Source organism: Semicossyphus pulcher, unplaced genomic scaffold (assembly GCF_022749685.1).
Source record: "Semicossyphus pulcher isolate SPU_LCO1_2020_fin unplaced genomic scaffold, fSemPul1.0.p SCAF_2, whole genome shotgun sequence".
Classification (NCBI taxonomy): domain Eukaryota; kingdom Metazoa; phylum Chordata; class Actinopteri; order Labriformes; family Labridae; genus Semicossyphus; species Semicossyphus pulcher.
This window is the reverse complement of record NW_027211693.1, coordinates 11,196,345-11,215,284: the sequence shown is the minus strand read 5'-3', so window position 1 is coordinate 11,215,284 and position 18,940 is coordinate 11,196,345. Positions and strand designations below refer to the sequence as shown.

The following is an 18,940-nucleotide window of genomic DNA, read 5'->3' as shown; positions in this document are numbered from 1 at the left end:
CTCTCTCTGCCTCCTCAACCCTCTTTCAATTAATCATTCCTTCTGCAGAGTCACGAGGAGCTGATGCAACATTGCTAAAAGCTTTGACTTAAAATGAGGCGGCTATGTCTCAGGAGGGAGCGCAGGTTGTTTACTAATTCGAAGATCGGGGTTTCAATTCCTGACTCCTTGTGTATGCATGTCGAAGCGACCTTGGGCAAGATACTGAACCCCTAACTGAGTATAAGAATAGATCCTGATGAGCTGCACCTTGCATGAAAGCCTCTGCCATCAGTGTGTTAATGGTTGGAAAGTAGGTCCTGTCCATTTGCTTTTAAAATGTTGTATTTTGGGGCACATAAGCAATGTGTGTGCCTATTTAAGTGGATGTCAAAGTGGATTCATTTTTGTTTAATTGATTTAGACTCTTGGTAAGAAATAAAAAGACCTATGATTTCAACTTTGACGAAACAATCAATCAAGGAACTAACTGGCAAAGCAATCAGTGACAACAATGTATAGTGCCAGCCCTGAATAAATCTTTAGATTTTCAGTGGAAAAGTTGAAAAATGTTAACTATTGTTTCACATTGTTGGCAACTAATTTTCTGTCAATTCAGACTTTTTTTAAAGAGACCAAAAATGCTAATTATTCCCCTTCTTCACCTACAACTTCTCTAATTCACAAATAGTAAGCAAAGATATTTTAAAATAGTTTTAAATCGAATGCTATGATTTTTTTAAAGCTCCTGTGAGGAGTTTTTAGCTGGTTATGAAAAGGACTGAAATTAATACAGATGCCTCCATATGAGCTACAAAAGCAATCAGCGAAAAGAGTGATTATATCTTTGTAGTTATTTTTAATGCCTGACACACCTGTCGGGGGGTAGGTGTCAGACGAGGTGATGAACTTTGCGGTGCCAAAACAGCCTCTATTATATATATATGTTATATCTATATTTTCCACAGCATAGATTCCCAGTAAGTGATGCATTTGAATGTTAAAAGAAAGCAGGAGGAGATTCTTTGTTAAAAAACTCTTCTTACAAATGTACAGGACAAAATCAGCAAAGAGAGAAGATGTAGCCCGTTGCCCACTGGGGTCGCCAAAATCCCCTTAGAGTTCCGAACTTTAACGTACTTTGGTACTTGATTGTGAACTGGGATTTCCACCAATCACCAGTGCCACTAATTGCCAAAAGATTCACACATTCAATAAGCCTCGATTTGAGAGAATGCTTTTAAAAAAAAGAGAAATCCATTTATAGTCCAGGTTTGTCACAAAATGCTGACTCCTTCTCAGACAGGGCTCCCTGGCTGTCTTTATTCTTCGATTGCATAACACAATACCGGCTGTTAAGTAATGCCATGACCTCTTTCTCGTTCTCTTCTTCTGCTCTGTTTCTATTCTAGTAAAAGAAAAGTCACAGACTTCCTCTTCACTTTCTTTCATCTCACCCTGGTAACAAAACAATGAGCCAGAAACCCAATCCAAAGCTCATTTCCCTCCATTCTTTCATTCATAACAAAGGAGTGAACGCTCATTCTGAGGGTTTCCAGTAATTCATTTCAGCACTCGCACTTTGATCTATTCTTCTAGGTTTCCCTCTTTTCATTATTATTAATTAATCCACTTTATTCATCCAACACCTTTTCCTCCATTCCATCATCATCCATTTCTCTATAATCCAAGCAAATTATTGCTCTCCCATCCGTTCATTTATTCATTCATCCTTCACATCATGCATTCCAGGCAGACTAAGGAGGTTACATAACCCAGATGTTTACCTCTGCAGCAGAATGTCACAGGCCATTCTCATTTTCGCAGCTGTGTTTTCTCTCACTGTGATCTGTCCTTTTTGTTTTGTTTCGGCTGCTTTATGTCAGTGGATCCAGCCTGCAGGTGCTTCAGGGTGACGCCTGTCTTTAATGTCTGATTGGCTCTTTCTCTGTTGTCTTCTTTCTCTGCCCTGTGCGGTCAGCAAACTAACACGAAGGTTGTTTAAGTCCCGTCTGCTGTATTTTTCAAATCCAGCAGAGAAGTCGGCTTGACTTTTGCACCAAACTCAGCAAGGTTTCCGTCTGTGTCTTCTTTTTGCCTGTTGACCACTTGACACATCTCCTGCAGGAGCAGTATCCAGCTGTTTATGCTCGTTCTGTCTGTCCTCCTTTCAGATTTTGGATCTCTTTCAGTATCGGGTGGGTCAGCCTTGTTGTATCCAGAGGTTAGGTTATCCCAGTTGAGCACTTTGAGGTGTCAGCGTCAGCACCAGCAGGTTAAGCAGCAGAACCAGGGTATAGCCTGGGAGCATTCTGTGACGTCCTCTGGATCGGTGTGTGTGTTATCTTCAATGAGTGTGTGTGTGTTTGAGTGAGGTTGTCTCACTCTGCACTCTGTCTGTAAAAGTGCTGCAGTAAACATCCAGAGCACTGCTCAAATATATGAGCTTCTGATGTAACCAGGCAACAACCCCGACAGGACCAATGAGATGGGAGGGGCTGAAGTTGAGAGCCAATCATAAAGAGGGAATGACGTCTTCGGGCCAATCAGGAGGCAGAAAGAGGGAGGGGGGTTTGATTTTTTTGGTCCACTCGGTAGCTGCTATAAACTCAGCAGTTATTACAGCTGGCCCAGTGGGCCGTGTAATGATGTGCACACAGACACACAGTCACGCACACACACACACACAACATGCACATAACCACAGAAACACACCCGTGTCTTCTAAGAGACTTTTATAATGGAAGCCTCTCAGACAGTCATTAAGACATGTAACAAACCATTGTTCACAACGGGAGCATAAAGAGTGACCTAAAGACTCGATCACGGAGGGACAGAGAGAAAGGAGGAGGACGTGAAGACAGTGGGAGGAAAAGAGGGAGGGGGGTATCCAAATGTGCATTTCACAGTTGTATCTGTACGCCTGATGACGTTGGGAACACTGATAATCATGAGTGAATCAAAACTCACATATCACTCCCGAGGGAACGAGGTTAGTTCCTTCTGTCCTCAAAATGCTTGAGACTTAAGATTAACAAGCTTTAACCAAGACCTAAAAAGGAAAGCCAAACAAAAAGGAGTGTTCTCTACCATTTGAACAAAGTCACCAAGACAAGCGATACGACAAAACTGAATTCTTGACTGAAAGAGAAGTTGTTTCATCAAAACAAAATTAACCTTTAAACGCTGTATTTACATCTGCTATTTAACACAGTGGGCCTCCATGACTGCAGAAACCTTAGCTTGGACCAGGACAAGATAAGGCTGTTTTATCATTTGTTTGGCACTAAGGAACAAGACTTGATAATTGCAGGCACCCTTCGCCAGATACCCTTAGTGGTGGTGCCCAATAGTCCCCAACATTTCAAATGGCTAAACCTGAAGTCAAGCGCCATAAATCAAGTTGAAATATTGAATATACAACAACTACACAACTTTCTCCCAGCAAAATGTCCTTGTTCTTCAAGTCAAGACAACGTGTCTCTTCTTTAAGCATAAAGACCGAGAAAGATGACTGTAATCTATAAACTCAGTATTTTTCATTCTTGGGAGCTTTTGGTTGAGCAGAAGCCACAACAGGAGGTAAATGCAATGAGCTGCCGTTCTTTCTTTTCCTTAAATCAAACCGGGCCATAAATTAAGATAAAAACATCAACACAATGGATTGTTGTATTGGTATGTTATATCTAGTGGAACAACTCAGAAGTTGCTCTGGGCAGTGATGTATTCACAACTTTTATGAAAATGTTAAAGAGCACATAAGAAAGAATACTCAAGGTGTACAGGAAAATTAACTCCAGTTATTTATTAGTAAGGGATAATGTATCGTGAGCAGGTTGTTATAGTGGAATGAAAGACCTTGGAATGACCTAATAACCAATCAGAATCAAGTATTTAACAGAGCTGTGTAAGAGTAAGTAGTGATACACAAAGAGTTGTCCTAATACTGTGTTCCAGGTTCTGCTTCTCTTTAGTCTGGGTGAACCTGGTCTAAACTTTACATGATCCCAGAAATCCTTCATGGAATGAAAGAGAGGAGACAAAACAATAAAAGTTACGCAACTGTGGTCATTATTCATTAGCTAGATTTGGCCTAAGTTTGGAGCTATTTGAACTTAGTGGTGTTTTTATTGGTTAAGCCAAACTCTAATCTCTAACTTTACCTGTGTGGCCTGTGACCAACACAAAGCCGCTGCAGAGGAGACGTGTCAACACAAAGTGGCTTCAGCAGCAGTCTGTGGGGTGACAATCAAAATAATTTTTTTTCCATGATGATTTAGGACCATGAGTGCTCTTTAGAGAGCCTGATAGGACAGCTGTACCAGAACTGAGGATGAGAACTGATAGCACAAGTGGTGAGTGGTGCTATCTAGGTCAGTTAGTATATCACATTACATATTGTGCCCAGCGCTGGGCTGGAACCCAGGCCTCGACAGAGAGGGGCGAGGAAAGAAGGGGAAGGAAGGCATGAAGTGAGACGGACTTTAATGGGGAAGACTTTATATGTATACTGAATAATTACAAGTAAGAATGAATTCTTAACAGTTTCAAATGAATCATACAATGATAGACTTATCCCTGGAGAATTGATAATTTATAAAGTAGACTTAATAGAGTACGTGCTATAAAGTAGGCTCTTAAAAGCTCTCCATTTAGGTTCATTCAGGGACACTATAAATGAGTTTCATCAATCAGCTGCCAAAAAGGAAATCATTTTTAACACAAGCATCAAGCAAAAACCCATTATCCCTACAGCAGCTGCTGTGGGGTTTGTGCTAACTTGATTGAGATTCATCAATCACTTCATGTTTTAATCCTTTAACTTTCATTAATCATTTCTGTGTGCACAAAATAGCAACACAGAACAGAGTTTTAATTCTTCATATTAAGTGAATGAACACGGTATTTAAGCTAACTATTGTCATCACATGAATGATATTTTAAGACAAATTGTTACACTGTGCAACTTTTGATATTTTGCTAAATCAAATAGAATATATAAGAACATATGGTCTTCCAGTTTGTAGACAAATCATATTTGCAAAGGTGTCAGTCATTTAAGAAAAATGGGTCAGGTCTCTGAACCAGGTCAAAACACCAAGGCACACATGATACTCTTGTACTGACCTAAATACTGTGTTTTTGTCTATGTATAGTTCATGCACACATACACCTGTCATGGATATGAACAGTATGAGACAGGGCACTGCTCGACTGCATGCGTGATGGGGCACCAATGTGGGCAAGGTACCAAGAAGGAGCCTGAGAGCCCAGCAAAGACTGCTCTGTTTAACACAAAATACAGAACTAGCATTATCACTTTTTGTTAAAGACAAGTAAGAATACAACAATCAAGGTGGGTGTGTTCATCAAAGGTTCGTCTTTCTTTTATCACAAGCCACTTTTAGATCACGTTTTGGACAGTCGTCACAGGCTGTTCATAAGAGATCACAAACAAAGCTGAGACCAGTCACAATAAATCTGAATGTCTCTACCCGCCCCCTTAACACCGAGCGCTTTTGGGCTGTCTGAGATGAAAGCTGACAGTTGTGAGAAAAATATGGTTAAATCTTCCATCATCAATGCAAAACATTGGTCCTATAGTTCACATTGAGACAAATTTGGAGTTTTGGCAAATAAATCCTTCATGAAATCGCTAAAACAAACAGGACAGTTCTTGAGTGTAAATGTTTTGGGGGGTTTTTTAAGACTATTTTTTGGGTCATTTTTTGCCTTTAGACAGCTGAAGAGAAACAGGAAACATGGGGAGAAGAGAGTGGGGAATGACATGCAGCAAAGGGCTGAGGGCGGGAGAAGAACCTGCTGCCTCTGCATCCAGGACTGCTGCCTCTGTATATTGGGCGCCTGCTCTACCCACTGGTCTAGACAGTGGTAGACAGTAGCTCAGTCTGTAGGGACTTGGCTTGCGTACCGTAGGGTGGCCGGGTCCCTTCCTGGGCACTGTCCAGGTGCCCTTGAGCAAGGCAACGAATCTCTAACTGCTCGGGGCGCAATCCATGTGCATGTGCAGCCCCCTCACTCTGACATCTCTCCAATAATGCATGTCCAGAGAGTCCTGTCTGTGCATGTGTGTGTATTTCAGGCCTATGTTTGTGTAGCATGAGTGAAAACATTGAATTTCCCCTCGGGGATTAATAAAGTATACCTTCTTCTTCTTCTAAACCAGCACACCTCTTGAGTTTAATTGTTACATAAAGTTTAGAGTAAAAGAAAACTACACATAAGCACAAACCATTCTTCTTTTGAGGTTTGTTGATGTATAAGGGTATCAGCACTGCCGCCAAAGTTTGTTTATTGTGCTATTATTCCAAAGGGATTAATAGCTCAAACCCAAAATGCCTCAAATAACTTACTGTCTGGCACAGATTACAAGATTTTATTAGTCTTGACTCATGCATTGTCAAAGTCCCAAATCCTTTTAAGTTTCCTTTAAAGAAGAAAAAAAGTGTTTCGTGCGTGTGTGCACAAAGAATCAGGTGCTCATTGAAAAAAACAAATGTACTTGACATAGAAGAGAGGAGTGTGCACATACTTGCGTCTGTGTTTGTCAAGTGTGTTTGTTAAGTGTGTGCACGTGCACATTATTGTCACAAATAGAAAGAACGGAGTTCCCCAGCACGGTATGTAGTCACGTTGGGGTATAAATTATTTCAACAGCCACATAAAAATCTAGAGAATCTCATTAGGGATTCATCAAGAGGTGCTTTAAGAAGAACAGGACTGACTACCTGCAACACAACACGCTACATACGTCACACATGCTGGGAGGGTTGTGACTGTAAGGAATGACTGGAGAGAATGAAGGCTCTAATTCGAGGACACAATTGAAGACAAGTGTTTTATAATGTGTTTAAATGCCATCTTCTGTCCTGACCTTTTCTCTCCCGAGGTCTGATATTGCGTTTACACTCAGACTGCAAATCAATAAATCGTTTACAAGTAGGGACACTTTCCAATTCTCCCACCCTCCTCTTTCTCCCCCATGGCCTTCTCTACCCTCTGATTCTCTGTTCCCTCTATTAATCCTTCCCTCCTTCCTGCTCTGCTCCTCCTCACCGGGGCCAGGAGTGCATCCCAGGAGCCCTCGTCGTCAGCCTGCCAGGATATTTCAGAGGTCTCATGAAAAAATACTTTCCACAGGAGAGAGAGAAGAAAAAGCAGGGAGGAGGGAAGAAGTGACGAGAGAAGAAGGGAGATCAGAAGAGAAATACCAGGGAATATTTATAGATCTGAAATGAGCAGAGGCTGTCAGCATGTAAGGTGTGTGTGAGTGTGTGTATTGGCTGTCAGAGTCTATTAAGGGCACACTGCAACAGCCACAGAGGACAGACTTTCCTGTCTGTCAAGCGCCAGACAAACAACTCAGGCAGAGTTAATGTTGAGTCACCAGACAGGAACTTTCTCTCTCTCAGAGCTGTCACAATCAGTTATGAGTCGAAGAATAACTGATGAACACACAAACTATTATAAGTCATGCTGAGTTAAAAATGTGTACGCACACTGACTCATCAAACCAGGACATTCCTGAAGGTTTTCATGACTTAAGCTCCATTTTTAGACAAAAGTGACAATGAAGATACAAGAAACAAAATGCTAAAAACCAAACTGACGATAACACATTCTTCAAATTCCTTCTACTGTTGATTTGGAAATCTTTCGTAAATTAGCCTGCAACATTTTACCCCCCCAAAAAAGACCCATTTTTCTTCAACTAAATTATGACTACAACTAGAACAATAAGTTATTAATCAACCTTCAGAAAATGTATCTGCACCAACTCAGAATTTGAGTTGAAACTACTGCTTACCCCCCTTCTCAAATGTAAATATTTAAAGGTTTTCTTAGTTTTCTATTAGATCAAACTGCATATCTTTGGGTACTGGATTGTTAGTCAGAAAAAGTAGCTGTTTGAATATTAGATTAATCCATAATTAATCAATACTAAAAATAACTGTTAGCTGCAGCACTAAACATGAGCACAGGAAAATGAATCATTATTGTCACCCGTTTCATTTGTTAAAATTTCCTAAAATGTAAAACTAAACAGGATATCTGAGGCTAAAATCTATTTCCTTAAGCCGGACTCTGAATCAGAGTAGTAATCCATTATCGGTACAATTTCTACAAATTAAATAACTCTGTAGTTTTGCTCAAATGACAGAGCTTTGGGCCCTAATCTGAAGTTTGCTAGATGTACTACCTGCAGCTTAACTAAGTGGAACACATAAAACACAGAAAGCTAAACGTTATGGGTCAGGTGAGCAATTAAACTACATGCTTGTTGGTTCAGAGTGCTGGATTTTTTAGCACTTGAAATAGATGTATTCTTTAAAGCTCTGGGTCTGTGTTATTTAAATGTGGTATGTGCTGTGGACTCCAGGGTCTACAAATAAAGCAATAATCCCCTAGACCAGACACAGAGGTCAGCCAAGGTCATGGGGACTATGGCTGCAGGCTAGCTTCAGCTAATAGAGAATTAATACAAACTAAAACAATCACATGAGACAGTTCGGCCAGAGTTGTTCAATTTAAATAATTTGCTGCATGTAACCCCCCCCCACATCTTCATCAGTGATGATTAAAGCTTTGTCTGCACTTTGAGTGCCAATGGACAACAGCCAATGAACAACAGCTGCCGCTTACTGTAAAGCCTTCCTCCAATAAAACACAAACACACACAGGATCCTTCGTGTTGCCCCACAAACAGTGTATTAACCACTAAACCACTTATCTTACCAAAGATTCATGCAGAGATGGCACACATAACCACACATAACATAACATACACAAACTCTGCTGTTATCTATGATGACACAGTCTGTTGAACTCTGACACAGAGGGAGTTAAAATAGGACAACAGCATCCTGACAGCATGTTGATTAAGACATTAAAAACTTGTTTTGTTGCAGTAAAAGTGTTTGACAAAAAAAAATGCACAAGCTGTATGGTCTACTGTTATCATGTGAGCATGAGTGTGTATACTGTAAGTGTGTGTGTGTGTGTGTGTGTGTGTGTGTGTGGATTATGGATTACTGCCTTTAATCATCTTAAATGCCAGTAGGACAAGGCTAACAGCAAGACACTGACCATCACACAGACACACACATGCATGCACGCACGCACGCACGCACACACACAGGCAGAGCACAATTAGTGTTGTAAAGTATGACACTGGACTGATTTATTGTCCTCACTGCTGCTTTACAACTCTATCTAACAGGTAGTGAGCTACTGATCAACTCGGGTATCGCAGTGCAGAATAAACAGTCTTTACAAAATCACTGGTGAAACCGACCAGCCAGGGTCCAGAATCAAATGTGTCCACATCCAGAGACACGCAGAGATCTAATTAATTTGTGGATGATGAGAGAAGCCAATGCAGCCTAGGTCAACAACACTAGGGTCAAACAGCAACTTGGTTCAATCTGTTTATTTCAAACTGACAAATAAATAAAAACTGAATTAAAGAAACCTCCTGTTATGTTTAAATGGCAATGGCAATAATGTCCCCATAATAAACTGCAACGCCATGGCTGTAATACAGATCATAAAGCACCGTGAACTCCAGAGGGACCTATCTGTGCTAATTTAAACAATAAAAATAACATTTTGCATAAAGTTTTACACTAAAGCCGCTTTAAGACTTGAAAAGATTTATTTTCAGATAAAAATAATAATTCATTTGGGAAATTATAACTCCATTTGCAATAAATGATAACTTGGCTGTATTGGCCCCAATACTTTTTCCTCTCTCTAGATTAGATGACAGTCATAAAATATTTTATAGATGTTTTTTAATACTGTTTTGTTACTGTCCCATCTTTTTGACATGCCTCCTTAAATGCTTTAATTGTGAAGTTTTGAAAAGTGCCCTACAAATAAATCTTTACTCCATCACTTCCTTTGTGCTCTGTTCCAACTTATCTGCACACCCCTGATGAAGACATAGTCTAAATACAGTACAGTGCTGTTCTGTGCTCTGAACTGAAGACATAAATAATAAAACAATTCAAAGAGGACTAACTCTTCATCACCTCTGTGCACCACTAAAGGATGACTTCAGTGTTCACTTCAGCTGTACATTAGAGTATTGGATGTAAAATGCCTAGCTGGATATAGAGCAGTCTGGGTGATGCACTCAGTAATTAACTTAAAGGAGATCAGCAGCTCAGAAGAACCTGAGATGATCTTCATGTTCCTGCAGGGGGATTGGTCTTTCAGTCTGGAGGGGGAGTCATTATCCTGTGTACGTGAGCATCTGCATGTTTGTTTACCAGCTACCAAACATCAACTGCCTACATGGTACCCCCAGGATTCTTCAACTAAAATTTAAGACTTTTTAAGACCTTTTTAAGACCACTTCCTATGAAATTTAAGACCAACCTTGCACCTTTTCTGGCGCAGGGTGTGCGCGCTTTACAGCAGTGTTGCCAGATCTTGGATCTTGTGAGAAACACGTAACCGGGCCTTGCACAAATGACTGAATAACTGACTGTAAATGGGACTGTGTTTGTATGTGATCCTAACTTTGATACAAATTGATATAAAGTTCTGAATATTAGGCCTGAATGATAAAACGTTAGCAAAATAACGCTTGATAAAACGCTGGATGATTTTACGTGTAAATGCACAACATGAGAGCACGGAGCTCCAGCTCGTCACCAACCTGTAACATCTCCATGGTAACATCCCCATGAGTGAACAGCCAATCATCTAACAGACAGTCCCACGTGTGCTCCCTGCCTGGCTAATTGAAACAGCCTATCATATCCCTGGACGCTACCAGTGACAGGCAAACAAATTTGGGCTGTGGAGCCAGCAAGCAGACTGTCCTGCGTTTGAATGACATATCGAAAATATATGTTTGACAACTTATGGCGCTGCATCATGTAAGTAAGAGAGGGAAAATAAGACTTTTGAGAACGACATTTAAGACTTGTGAACAAAATTCAAGACCTTCTCAAGGCCTTAATTTACGATTATTAAATTTAAGACTTTTTCAAGTTTTTAAGACCCCGCGGGTACCATGTGCCTAAACACAAGTACTGCTACTTGTTGTGTTACCAGATAACTGTAACTGTGACTGTGAAAACGGATTTAAAACATGCTTGGATGATTGTATTCTCCTTCTGTTGGTCCACTGGCTGTGACATAACAAGACCAGCAAAACCTAGTATGTGGCTGGTCTCTGCACATGGAGCGCCCGCTCCACCCACTGAGCTAAACCAGTGCCCCAGAATGAGTGCTTATTTACAAAAAACATGAACGTTTATCCGTCTGAACATGAATATCTTGTCTTTGTACAGTTTTCCACTGATTATTTATGATTGGCAAATCATTGCATTCTGTTTTATCTACATTTTACACAGAGTCCAAACCTTTTTAAATCAAGGTTGTAGATAAATTAACCTAAGTGGACTCCTGATATGTTGTGTTATGTGTGTTGTCACTACTTCAAAGCACCCTCTGCAGATTACTGTATTTATACTTGCCACAGAATGTTTGTTATATAATCATTAAAACTTAAAACTGTTTCATAAAAATAAAAGCTTACAAATCTTCATCAGATGAGGTGACCCTGATTGATATGGGGCTGCACTGATTAAAAGTCTTTCTGATAAATATGTCCAATGACACAAGCAATACAAAGAAAGCAGTGCAGCTACTCAGTGCCAAGAAACACAGAACTAATGTCAGTCTTATTGGTCTATAAAAAGCCAATACAAATAGCCTTAAACAATTATTCTATTATCTTATCTACTTTAATAGAACACACAACAAAAGACACTTTGTAGACGCACTCCAGTTGAACTACTCTTTACTAATTGTATAACTATAATTATCTCTATGGAAACTGATCCTTTAATATAGGAATAACCTTGAGTATTTAAAGATGTATGACTGTCACGAGAAAGTGATGGGATGTTTTCATAACTCAAAAGTTAAATTGAAATCAGACGAGCAGCTTTTCAAGTTCTCTTGATGGACTACTGGTGAATATGTAACTGAAATGTCCTTTGTCACATGTCATAACCTCTCTAAATACATTACACCAGTCCTGGGATGACCCAAACTGAAACATTTAATTGACAGTCTTATGTAACGTTTTTTTTATACAGTTGTTATGTCTCACCTGGCTGCGGGGCTTTCTTCAGTGTGTGTGTGTTGTGGTGAGTCAGAGGAAGCGGGACCCTCCTCTCCATCCTGAGGCAGCTCTTCACATTCGGCCTCACACCTCTCGTCATCCAACAGCTCTGTGATCTGAGGACAAGAACATGAAAGGACACAAGGGTCACCTGTCAGAAAATGATAAATTTATTAAGATGAAAGTGCAGGTGGAGATATTGTTAACTGAAGGACAAAACGTACAGTTACACAAGGACTTCTGTTGGGCAAATTTAATGTGAAAGTGATCTGACTTGAGCTGTTTTGTACATGGTAAAATGATTCATGCTGATGATGTAACTTTATGTGAATAAAGTAATAATCTAGAAGATTGTCTGCTAAGTCACTATCTATCGCCGAATGAGGTAACACAATGGTGAATTAGCCTATGGCCCACTGATGAAAGCCTTTGTATTTGCAGTATATAGTCTTATTATGGACTGGGTGTCTGTGGCGACAACAAAACTGAAATGTTTGAGATAACATCTTTAAGTGCAGAAACTGCTGTGATAAAAAGTAATATTCCTTTCATGTGCCAAAGGTAAAAATATACTATGCTGATAGTTTCTTTTCTTTTCTTCTTAATATTTTAGGTACGGAGAGGGAGAGGGTTTGAAGCTAATATTAGTAATTTATAAGAGCCTTTGATTCACACTGACGTTAAACAGCCTCTTGAGATAGTCCAGTGAAGGAGAAGGATAATAGTGTCTGTTCCAGGACCTTAGTTTTATAATTTAACAAGAGTAGGAGAATATTCGCAAGGATAAAAGGTCAAAGTAAAGACTTACTCAACTAATTTACCACCAACTCTGATCAGTGGACATCTATTACCTCTTTGAGTCAAGTTGGAAATTGAATTTGATCTTAAGAAAGTGTTGGGACTTTATGTAACTGGAGGCTGAACATGAATAACTCCCTTGAGTCAAGCTAAATATCCTATCATTTAAACTATTTCCTCTCCTCTTCAGTTTTATTTAGTTAAACTTAACCGGAGATGATGTGTCCTGTACAGGAATCAGCAGGAAAGACTTCTGGTGAAAGGTGTAGGTATGTTTGCATTATGTGCGGTATGTGTTTGCAAGTCAGGAAGAAGATATTACAGCTTGTTCCATAGCACATCTTAATATAGATGGAGCTAATGTGTTACACATTGACGCAACAGATGCAGTACAGTGGTAAGCAGAGAGATGAAAAAAACAGGATAGGGAGAAGGAGAGCAAGAAGATGGGCCAGACAGAGAGGAGGGAGGGAGAAGGTTGGAGGGTTTAAAGTGGGGTTAAGTGATATATCATTTTCATGTTGACTCGACAATGTACCCACGAGTGATGGTCACATTACAAATTATGTAATATGGCAAAGTAGACCTGATTAAGTGCTCAACATAAAATAAAAGCTTGACAAGATGTTTGCATGTTCATGACTAATCTTTAGCCTGATTGAATACGCGTAAGAATAAACAACTTTTTCCTTTTGTTTTTGATTAAATAGTAATTTCTGTGAGGAGTAAAAGCAATGAAAAGAGGGAATAAGAACTGTTGGTGGATTAAATACTAAAGTGTTAAGTGTTAGAAAGACACTTTGCACTTAACTACCGTAAGAGAAGTTTAAACTTACGTATATCTAATTAAATTATGCAACTTTATCACAATATATATTGCAAGAATTAAACATTGTAATGCTATATTTGCTGTGTACTTCAGCCTTAGTTCAGACTCAGAGGTCAATGCAATAAATAGAGGCAGTGGAGAAACCTAGAGAGCGCCAGAGGGATGAGAGGGAGGGAGTGATAGAGGGCAGAGTGTAATGAATCCAACAGTAAACCAAGAGGAGATGGAAGACGGGAAGGAGAAAAGGGGGAGGGCGGTGGATGCTGGAGAGAGGAAGGGAGGGAAGTAAATATGTAGACAGAAATAACTTATTATATACAGACAGCTGAGAGCATGTGAACAAGGCATGAACAGGAATCACTGGGCATGGGGCACCCTGATAGTCGAGTGGTCAGGGTTAATACCAAATGTACTAAGGAGTGAGGAAATGTGGGAAATGACCAGGGGCAGAGGAATCAAACCAGGGATGGACTCTCCACTATCCGCCCCATAAATTATATTATTACTAGAAGAAATCCTTAGGCAGTATTTTTCATAAATAGCTCCTTACTTGTTGTTTTGTTGATTTTATATTAGTTATATGCAACCTGTTTAAAAAGACATTGGTTTTGTAATATCATCAGCTGATAAAAGAAACTACTGATTCAAGCTATAACCAGGTGACAAAAACATTTTCACGCGCACTTCTGTGTTTAAACTTTACTGTGAAGAAGCCATGAAGTAATCGGGTTAAAAGGTTGTGAAACTGATTTGTCATCATGAGCTTTTTATTTCCTCCCTGTCTCTTGTTTGTCTGTCCTCGTTTCTTGTCTCTTTCCTCCTTTGCTTCTGTCTCAGCAGCAACCCCATCTGCTGCTGTCACTGTGTCGTTGCTACGGTAACACCTCTGTTCCGCGAGCTCTGATTGGCTGTCGGGGAATTCTTGCACCGTCACATGAGCAGATAAGGGAGGATGAGTCATACTATTCCTCTCTCGCTCTGTCTCTCTCTCTGTGTGTGTGTGTGTGTGTGTATGTGTGTGTGTGTAGGGTATTAGGTAAAGAAGTCCTCATTTGAGACAGCCTAAGTCACAATTAACGTCTTTATCTTATGACAAGAGCTTCTTGAAATTGAATCGAGCAGTAAAAATGATTCTCTGTGGTGTGCAGCAAAGCCAAGCCGCACTGTGATTTGCATCTTTATGTGTAGGTGTCTGTAAAATGTTAACTTAATGACTAAATGGTGTGAAAAGCTAACGAATAATAATTTAACACCACACCCTCTCACTCCACCTCACACAGCACTTTCACACCACCTGTGCTGTTTTTATATGATCAAAACAATACAGAAAAAAGTGGACTCTGATGCTGCATTATCACACGTACACAAATGACCTTGCAATGGCAGATAATAAGCTTTTCTTATCCATGGAAGATTACTTGCCTGGAGGACACAACAAAAAACCTCCAGGTTACTTTTGGGGTATGCGACACAGAGAATATCAGTTTTGTTTCTGCTTCTACCTGCCCTGTCCATGAGTCCCTGCTCAGCACATAGACTTGGCCGCATGATGACATCACAGATTTTTAAATAGCTTTTCTCAGCTTGAGTAATTCTTTTTAAATATGAAACATCCATAAAGTAGTAGAGTAACAACTGATTTTGTTTGAAGTTTGAGGTCCTCTTTTAACAGTTTTCCAGACATCTTTTTTTCTACAATGTTGGCCTACAGGGCAAATGTTTTCCTCAGGGATAATCTTCGCCTGGTGTGGCCCAGGGCTGAATGGAAGCAAGGCTGAGCGGTGGCACCGCATGTAGTTCTTAATAATACATCCATGGAAAATCCTCCTTGGAAGTAATTTGTCATCCAACGCCTGAATGAGTCAATAAATGTCAGAGGTAAAGTTTCCTGTCTCAGGAAAATTTGCAGTAATAACTCAAATTCAAGATATATCAACATTTTAGTTGTAAATTATAACAGCTCTAGTTTCAAATATACAAAATTCAATACTGACATTTTTAAGGTGTCCAAAAGACAATAAAAGTACTGTAAAATGTGAAGAATTATTGATGTCTTAATAGAGAATATGACTGGACAGAACTACATTTAACATATCTATTACTTGAGTTTCACCAAGTCATCCTCTAAATGAGGATATCTATGTATGTTTTGACAAGTCATACATGTATTGCACATATCCTTTATGTAAACAAGTTCTTTTGTTTGCCATAGTAGTGGACACAATAGATATGCAACTCTTACAGTTACAAACACATTACAGTCAGAATTGAATCATAATTGAGTGTTCATGTGGCCTTGTGTTCTGTTAAAAGGAAATTTCATCATTTTAAGCATTTAATCAAATACTCCCAAGTGAGACTGAACAACAGACAATTATATTATGATTCACAGATACTAAGGGACAAAAAGTGGGGCATGATCCCATTCAATAAAATTCCGGATTTCATCATCCAGATCAGAGTTCATTCTGCCAAATTCACGTCTGTCTAAGTAACCTTAAAAAAAAATTTGGGAATGTAAAATAAATTCAAACCTATTCAGAAATAATGTGAACGAACAATTCCATGAATATAACCTTGGTTTTTACACCAGCTACCAGAGACTGATATGAAAAAAATTAGCCAGGTTAACTTGTTAAATAAAGAATAAGAAAACATGAAAGTATAGCGGTCTCTGGGCTAAAAATCTGATTCAAACAGCAGTGTAATGGATATGATATGAGGTCATAAGAAAGCCTTTGAGGTGATGGAAAAACATTCAAGTGTAAAAGTTATTAAATGCTTGGTCAGGATGGCCTGTACTGGCAACAATATCCCCTGATGTTAAAACATTTTAATAATGTGGACTTACAAATCAGCTTTTAATAAAAGAAGTTTCTGTTTGTTTCTGTGTACAAGCACATCTCTGTGTGGAGTTTGTGTTTGTGTGCCGAGTGGGTGAAAAGACAGGGCAGAGAGACGCCCTGGAACAAAAGGTCTTGGCCTTGGCCAGGGTTTTAGCGGCCTGCTCCGGAGTTTCGGGATGGAAAACGGAGAAAACAACAAGCCCTGCTGACATCATTAGCTGGACCGATTGTGGGCCAAGAACACAGAACAATGATAACTGGCTGAGGCTGACATTACAAGTCTCGAACTGTGGCCTACATCTGTGGTTTCCAAGGCGCCTTTGTGCGTCTCCTCCATTCTGATGTTAGATTTGTAAATGTCAATACACTCAAAAGTTTGGTCCTCCATACATAATAGGAAGGTTTTTTCTTCACATGTTTAATGTTCAACTCTGAGAAAACATCAGAAAGACAAATGCTGTTTCTTATTTGTAAAACTATTTTAGATCAAATCTAATTGTGGAGGGCAAATAATCAGGAAGATTTTATTCTAGGGTTCATAAGATGACTCACAGTTTTTCATTTTAGATGCTCGACATGGATTTCTTTCAGCTGATACCAAAGACCAAGAATTAACTGCTTCTCATGGCTGATATCAATAATTTAAAGAAAAGCTCCATTCATGTTTTAAGACATATAAAATGCTCTGCTTGAAATAATAAATTGTGTCTCATATGTTTTTCTGCAAAATACATTTAATTACCTTGTAAAAATCCTCCCGAGACATCTCCTCCTTCTCCCTCATTAAAAATTCCCAAATCTGCATAGTCACCGCCCACTATGCACATTTCCAAAAATTACAATGACGGTTACAGCTGTCTCGAACATCGTCGAATTGGTTGCCATAGGTTGCATAGTAATAATATAGGTGCATATCCTACAACATGTTCGATAAATGCATCAGTCTCGATATGTCATTTCTTATATTTATTTTAAGGATGTGCCAAAATTTGAAATGTATTGATTTTTAACCCCTGTCATTACCTTCAGGAAGGGCCTGAATGTTGCTGGACTGTTCAGACATGTGTATGTTAAGGTTAAGGGTGCCTCTGTTGTTTACACAGAGCCTCAGCCTTGGCCTCAGTTATGTGACACAGTTCTGCGGTTGTGTTCACAAAGTGAAAATATAGAACAGGCAATGTATTCACTGCCAGTTTTGTAATCTAATCACTGTGACAAATAAGTTTATTTGTTCACTGACAGACATTTGCTGTCTGATGCAGAAAAGCTGACATACTGTCGGTTTGGATGCCGGCCAGTCAGTCAACAAATCTGTCCACACGCCCATTGCTGAGAATCACATCTGATGATTCATGTTTCAATAATCTAATCACTACCTGCACTGCTGCACCATAGACTACACTGTGTTTGGGTGAAGGAATGTCATTAATAATGGCAGAGGAAGAGAACTATTTCAATTGAAATTACTTTAAAACATCAACATTTTAAAACGGATGGTAATTAAAATACAGCAAGGCAGCAAAATGAAGAAGAAAGTGTTTTTAAAATAAACATTGTAGCTTTTATGTAGACAGAATTCTACCACTGAAAATAATCTCTCTATCTCAGAGGTCCAAACTTCTTCTTCTCTGAGAGTGCTTTTGCTCATCTTGCCTTTGTGACTGCACTGTTTACTTCCAGCAGTACCACTAAAGATAAGCCCTCTGGCCTAATGTTCCTGCTGTGAGTGGGCTGTGTGATCTACCTCCCATCCTCACCTTCAAATGTGTTAAAACCAGATTTACAGACATTCATATTCTCTCCAAACACCCATAAAATCCAGTCAAAGTAAATAAATAAACAGAGCGGCTGTGCATTTCTAAACACCTGCGGGTTGAAAAATGTGTGAACATGTGTGGGTGTGTGTGTTCCTACTCCATTTCCCCTTACAGAGATATTATACATCTACTGCAATGTCCAACTAGGCCATCACCTCCTCTTTAAATACTCCATGCTCCCACTTAAATGGATATAACTCAACAGCTTATAACTGTGTCACATGTAAGTAGACATGTTCCAACCTATATATGCTGCTGACAACCTCTGCTACATGTAACATAACTCCATTCACTCAGTTCTAATTAATGTCCAATGTATGGCTTCCATACACTGTGGCATCTGAGACATGGCTCAGCTCCAGGAGCACTTACAGAAGTTGGCAGAGACGCAGTAATAGGACACATCCTGGTTCATGTATCTGCTAAGGTTAAATTAACAGAGCTGGAAAAATAAGGCTGTCATTAAGAGACTTAATTAAGTAGACAGACAACAGACAGTCTGACC

The 18,940-nt window shown here is 39.5% G+C and overlaps 1 protein-coding gene across 5 annotated transcripts in view; it reads right to left on the bottom strand.

The window, feature by feature from the left end:
* Positions 1-18,940, bottom strand: part of fam13b (family with sequence similarity 13 member B) — a 74,581-nt gene that overhangs the window by 23,599 nt on the left and 32,042 nt on the right. For all 5 annotated transcript variants that reach the window (XM_069670641.1, XM_069670643.1, XM_069670645.1 and 2 more), the window contains exon 7: positions 12,134-12,261. In XM_069670641.1, the coding sequence (XP_069526742.1) occupies positions 12,134-12,261 (128 nt within the window). The remainder of the gene's footprint in view (positions 1-12,133; positions 12,262-18,940) is intronic.